This window comes from Gavialis gangeticus, unplaced genomic scaffold (assembly GCF_001723915.1).
Source record: "Gavialis gangeticus isolate Ggan-Ray unplaced genomic scaffold, GavGan_comp1, whole genome shotgun sequence".
Taxonomy (NCBI): Eukaryota; Metazoa; Chordata; order Crocodylia; family Gavialidae; genus Gavialis; species Gavialis gangeticus.
Genome location: NW_017729015.1, coordinates 8,827,447 through 8,833,698, shown reverse-complemented (window position 1 = coordinate 8,833,698; position 6,252 = coordinate 8,827,447). Strand labels below are relative to the sequence as shown.

Below are 6,252 nucleotides of genomic sequence, written 5' to 3'. Positions count from 1 at the left end.
CCCCCAAATCCCTGTTCCCAGCAGCACTGCCTGGCCCAACACCCCCACTGGGAAGAGCTGCCCCAGCCCACAGCAGCAGCCAGCCCAGCCAGCGTGCAAATCCAGGGGCACATGCCCCCCATGCCCTCCCAGGCTGTGTGTCACCCCACCTCCTCGTGCCCCCTGGATGAGTCACTCTTGGCTCTGTCCCATGCCTCACCCTGGCTATGCAGGGCCTGCCCATGCCCCAGCAGTGAGGGAGGGAGCAGGGCAGGAGTGGGTGACAAGTGGAGGCCTGAGGGGCATGTACCCCTCCAGGCCTCTGCTTGTCCCCCACTCCCCCCAGCCCCTGCTCCTGCCTGTGCCTTGCTTCCCCTCTCACCCCTGGGGTCTTGATCTGCACTCCCACAGCCCTTTCCCCTCCCCTTGCCTCTTCCTCCACACTTACCTGATGGGGAGGTGTACCCCCAAATAGTTTTTTTTCCCCCTCCATCATGATCTGCTCCCCCTTCCCTCCCCATAGACTGACCTGTTGGGGTGGGGGTGGGGTGACATGGTAGATCTTGAGTTGCTTTTTAATTCAAAAAGTGATCTCCTACTTAAAGTTGGAGACCACTGCACTAGATGCAACAGTAACTAGAGTAAAATTGTAGTTGTTATGTCTGCTTATTTTCCTTTCTTTCTGCTAGCTTTCTGTTGTCACTAGTGGGAGAAATAAAGTGATTCTAGAATAGAATAAGATCATAGCTTGGTTTACAGCCCATAATTAAAGATGTAGCAGTCCTCTCTACAAAGCAAGTTTGACATGAGTATGTATATTAAGTCTTTTTGACTATACTCGCTGGGCATTTGGGGAAATAGGTGATTTTCATTAAAGTTTTCTGTCTTTTACATGTTCTAACTCTTGTCTTCTCTTCTGTCATTGTTCCTTTTCTTCAAGTTCTGGCTTAGAGGGCTCCCCGAGATGTGAGAAGACCTAGTTGAGAACTTGCTAACGAGCTGAATGGAAGGCAGAATAGAACCGGCCTTAGTTAAATCCTCTGGCTTGACACAGCCTTCCAAAGTATCTCAGGTGTTTTGGAAATGCTTGCTTTCTTCTAGGGAGGCTGGATTACCTGTCTTCTCAACAATGTTCTGTCGCACACAGTAATGATACTGTGATTTCAAGAGGGTTGGTATTGTGAGGGGTTTTGTCCTCTCTTGCTCATGTACGGTATATGTGTGTTTCAGTGGTTTGGGATGAGCAGCATTGCAACATACATTTGGTAAGCGATAAACATTGCGTATTCAACTGCAGTGTATTCTGAGCATGTTGGTGTTCCAGGACATGTTCCAGCATAGAGCTGTGCTTCTCTACATGATTCCTCAATGAAAGAACAATGTTTTAATTTCATGATCAATTGAATTGATTTGGTTTGCCTAAAGGAAATACTACCGCTTTCTTGTTGATTTTAAGGCTGCATTGAACTTCCTGTGCGAGACAATGGCTTCTTTCAGTTTGACAGCCTCTTGATAACTGGATCAGTTGACTTTAGGACTGACTTGTGGTTATTCTTGCAACAACATTGTCAATAGCATCCTGACCTTTACTGCAGTGTCTGGTAGTTAGCCTGGAGGTTGCAACACCAAGCAAGATTCCAGCAGTTATGGCTTTAAAGGTCCTGGAAAAAGAAAGAGCTCTTGTCAGCTGAACATAGGCTCTTTGTGTTCCCAGTGACAATAATTTTCTTTCAGTTACTCAAAGTGGTTTTGTACTCATTACCCCATAATGTAAGGGAAATATATAGTAAAATAGATTAGGGAAAAAAGTGAGCATTGGAGTATAGTTTTGATGTGGGTCATGGGTGTCTTTGTACATACAGCTTGCACAGAACTCTGCCTACTACACTATTGCTTGGTTTCCTAATTAGGTGAAGGATATGTAGGTTGAACCAGCCAGGTCAAATCGGAGCAGCGCAGTAACTGTTCAACGCTAATCCATAGTAGATAGATCTGGAATGGTGTGTTGGTGGGTTCCTTGGATGCAATGCATCTTGCACAGAGGTTTTCAGGCTCTTAAAAAATCCCAATCTAATTGTATTGCATGGATTGCCGTGGACCTGCTACAGTGTTGAAGACCAGTGTTGTATTTCTGTATGCTCCATGATGTTCCACTCTTCTTAACTGTTCTCTGCCCTTTTTTGTGTATTCATTTCTTTTTAGAGTATCAGTGACTTTCCTTCCCAAGAGGATGTGGATGAAATGACAGAGAGGAAAAGTATTAACCCTGACTTTGAACGGGAGGGCCCAGAGTGTTCAGTAGCCTTTAGTGAGAACCAAATATCAACTCCAGCAGAGACTTCACAAAGTCGTGACTTTGGCACTTCCTCTGTAAGCAGCGAGGAGGAGGAGGGAGCTTCTGGCCTCCTTGAGGGCAAGGAGGAGCTAAGATGTGAAAAGGGGGTGTATGCAGGTGCAGAAAAGCAGGCTGATGACTTAGAGCAACCTGAGGTGGAGACCCCTGTAATCCCTGCTTCGCCTCCGCTGCAGCCCTTTGAGAGAGAGGAGGTGGCAGAGGATGTTGAAGAAAATGTTGCAAGAGAGCCACTTAGAAAGCTAAACAGAGTGTGTCAGCACTCGCATGTTAATAATGAGTTTCCTGCAGTCATTCGCTGTTTTCAGGTAGAGAGCTCAGACCTACCCTTTTAACAAATCTCCCTTGTCTTTTTGGAGTGAAACCCCAAACACTGCAGCAAGCACCTACCAAACCTCCAGGAAGAGGAGTGGCTTCCTTGGTGTGAATGCATTCTCTAGACTGATCAGCTAGGTAATCTCTTGCAGTCTATGTGAATGAGGCCCCTTCAGTTTACTTTCAAATACAATGAGATGCACCTCAATGCAAAATGGTCTTTGCCATCTTCTGCTTGAAGTGCCTTGAGTTCCAAATAAGCTCCAAAGGCACAGCACATCTCGCTTCCCACAGAATTAAATGGCTGCTTTGGGCTTTTATGTTTTATTGCAGAAAATAAAGAAACCATCTAAGAGATGCTGAAGGGCAGAGACCTCATGTAGCACAGCAAATTGTAGCACTGATAAGTTTGTACTTAGGCCTCTTCACCTTTTACTCCCAAAGTGGGAGATGTTTTTGCCTGCTTCAGTGTTGCTGAATATTAATCACATTAAATACACAACCACTTAACCTGCTAACAATCAAGATGCTACTGTCAGATTTTTGGAAAGAGGGCAGAATTGATTGATCTGGAAAAACCTTGTGGGTCTTTACTAACTTTATCTCCTCTTTTAATTAATTACCAGGTGGTGGAACAACTGATTATATTTTCTTGTTTCTTTGTCAACATCCAATTTATTTTTTCTTTTAAAAACATGTCTGACATTGATTTAATAAAAGTCAGTGAACTACACATTCAGTAATTTCACAATGGAAATGGCTTTCCATTTGCATAAAGAATAAAGGTACTCTAAGCCATGAATAACTTTTTATTTGTCTATCCAAGTTGGTATTTAATAGAACGAGAGGTGTGGTTTGACTGGTAGTTGGTTGTGGGACTTTATGGACTGGCTTTCCAGTGACTAAAGACAATATTTATGGTAATCTGACAAACTGTTTAACCACTGATGACCTCCTTGGTCTAATTTCAGAGGTCAGCATGTTAGTAGGGTCTGGGAAAATCTCAATGATTTCACTGTCTTACTTTAAAACTTGATCTGGATGGTTTCATTTTTGACCCTATCAAACACTAGAAGCCTAAACGTTACGATTTTTAGGTTGAGCCCTGTTTTCTGAGTCTATGATGCTTTTATCAGATCGTTGTCAGACTGTTTGCCAGCAGCATCATCCACATGTAACCATACTAACTGACCTTTTTTTTTTTTTAAACCTATTTCATAGCCACCCCTAGTGAAGACTCAAACAGTCACCATCTCTGATGTGTCCAATGCTGTGAAAAGTGAAATTCCAACAAAAGAAGTTCCCATTGTTCACACAGAGACCAAGACTATCACCTATGAGGCTGCTCAGGTAGAGATGTTTTGACTAATTCTGTGGACTTACGGAAATGCAGCACTGTAGAAATCTATAGGTGGATTAATCCTTAAAATAAGATGACAGTTCAGAGGTAATTTTCTGGAGTCAGGAGTTTGAGCATGTAGTCAAACTGTATCATAGGACAGGTGCGCAAGGAAATGAAAATTTCCTGATCGTTTAAGCATTGAAGGCTCAAATAACTTAAAGGATCTAGTATTACAGAACTCTTTTTAATTGTTTCAGTACATCTTCAAAATGAAATTGGGTCCCTACTGTTACTCTTTTTTTCCACCCTTTTCCCATAGGTATGCATTCAGATGTTTATATCTGCCTGATATCAATAAAAACTGTTACATCTAGCTACACCTTAAAGTAGCCCCTTTTAATAAGAATCTTTAGCTGTCATTGAATTACCTGTAAGTTTTTCAAAATCGCTCCTTGTGTGAAGTTGTCTCTTTTTTTTTTTTTTTTAATACCAGCGAGTGGCAGTGCTTTGATGTAGACTGTTCAGAACAAACCATATTAGGCCTTGTTCCTGTAAGTGATCTACTGTCTCCCTTGTCCTTCCTATTTGTTGCTTTTATCCACCAAAAGTCTCTTTCCTGTTTGTTCTGTCTTTAGAACTGTGTAGAGGTGAAATACATTGCTATTTTGTAACCTGTTTCCATCCAGTTCTCATCTTGAAGATTTCCTAGTAATCTAAGGCAACTGTTGAAACAAAGAGTGTGCTATGAAAATGCAAATTGTAGTCAGCATCTCCCAAGTACTTTGAAATTATACATTAGAATGAGTTGTGCAACAGCTGCATAGATAAATGTGGTTCCATAGTTAAGATTAAAAATGTAGTCTTCCGTCTGAAACTGGCTTTCTCACCTGCCCCAATTTCAAGCCACTTGATATCCTACAACTGTTATTTGATGGCGGAGTAGAATTTTTCAACTTTTTTTAGCAAAGGTGGACAAGATTGCCCATAATTGCACAGTGCAAGATTCTCGTGTTGTGCAGAACACAGAAACTTTTAGGAAGTCTCAATATTTAGAGATAAGATAGACTAGAGGAATGAAATACTCCAGGCTTCCCAGCTCTCTTGGTCTCCATTTCCATTAGTTTCAAGAAATGAGAATTCTGAAGTAATTCATTTAGGTCAGGTGATACTTGTGTGAGTTGATCTCTTGAGAAACAGTTGGTTTGTAAAATTCCTTAAATTCTGGGGAAGCTAGTCCCACCTAGTGGTGATCCAAGGATTTCATCCTACTGAGAATGATCACTGCAATCCCATGGCCTCCTTTTGTCCATTTACTCTTACAAAACATCCTCTTACCCACTAGTAGTTTTTAATTTGATGGGTTTTGTCAGCAGGCTTCAGAAAAGTTGAGCATTGATGAGAAGACAAGCAGTTAAAATAGTGGCACGTGCTGAACTGGTTTGTTTAATACAGTAGCACTCTGGACCCTCAGTGTGCTAGGCTGTAAGGATGTAAGACATGACATATGAAAGTTGTTAGGAAGTGAGACAAAAGTATCGTCCAGATGTGTATGAAGTTTTATTTTAGGGTCACAAGGTGCCAGCTAAGTGCATATGGCTCTTCAGTTGTCTTTGATTCATAGATTTCAGACATTAGGGCTGGAAGGGACCTCAGAAGATCATGAAGTCCAGCCCCCCTGCCCCAGGGGCAGCAAGTCAGCCAGGGTCAAAGGATCCCAGCAAGATAAGCATCCAAACTTTTCTTAAAAGTGTCCAGAGTAGGTGCTTGCACCACCTTATAGGAGTCTTAAAATATGAGCTTGAACTGCTTACTGCAGGACAAAAGGACACGAGGCTCTCTTGCAGAGCAGCTGCCCTGCAGCACCACTGCCCACATGCCTGCTTTCATTCTGTAATATGTTGAAGTGGGACCATGATAAACTTTGTCCTCAGTGAAAGGGGCCAATGAAACTACCATGATTTAGTTTCTACTTACCCTTAAGTAGGTTAAGGGTAGGGGTTAAGAATGTGCAAGTGAGAAGTTACTGCAAAGCATCTGGCCAGCAGTAAAGCTCTACCCCTTTTGCCCTAAAGTGAATTGTTTATATACAGTAAAAGCTGAGTTATCCAGCACCTTACAAGCCGGCATGCTCTGTTAACTGGCATGCCAGCTTGTAAGGGAACAGTGAAACTGGCACTGTGCCCACTGTGGCACTTCTGGTTTCGCAGAGCCCCCATGGCCCAGGGGAAAGCAGCCTGTACAGGTCCCCCCCCCTCCCTGTCCC

General features: G+C 42.8%; 1 protein-coding gene across 18 annotated transcripts in view; it reads left to right on the top strand.

The window, feature by feature from the left end:
* The window catches only part of EPB41 (erythrocyte membrane protein band 4.1), a 180,182-nt gene that overhangs the window by 152,459 nt on the left and 21,471 nt on the right, over positions 1 to 6,252 (top strand). For 8 of the 18 annotated variants that reach the window (XM_019512162.1, XM_019512155.1, XM_019512153.1 and 5 more), the window contains 2 exons: positions 2,182 to 2,640; positions 3,869 to 3,997. The exons of 2 other annotated variants lie outside the window; for them this stretch is intronic. In XM_019512162.1, coding sequence (XP_019367707.1) covers positions 2,182 to 2,640; positions 3,869 to 3,997 — 588 coding nt within the window. The remainder of the gene's footprint in view (positions 1 to 2,181; positions 2,641 to 3,868; positions 3,998 to 6,252) is intronic. 8 more of the 18 variants (XM_019512161.1, XM_019512170.1, XM_019512169.1 and 5 more) reach the window with 2 other exon arrangements.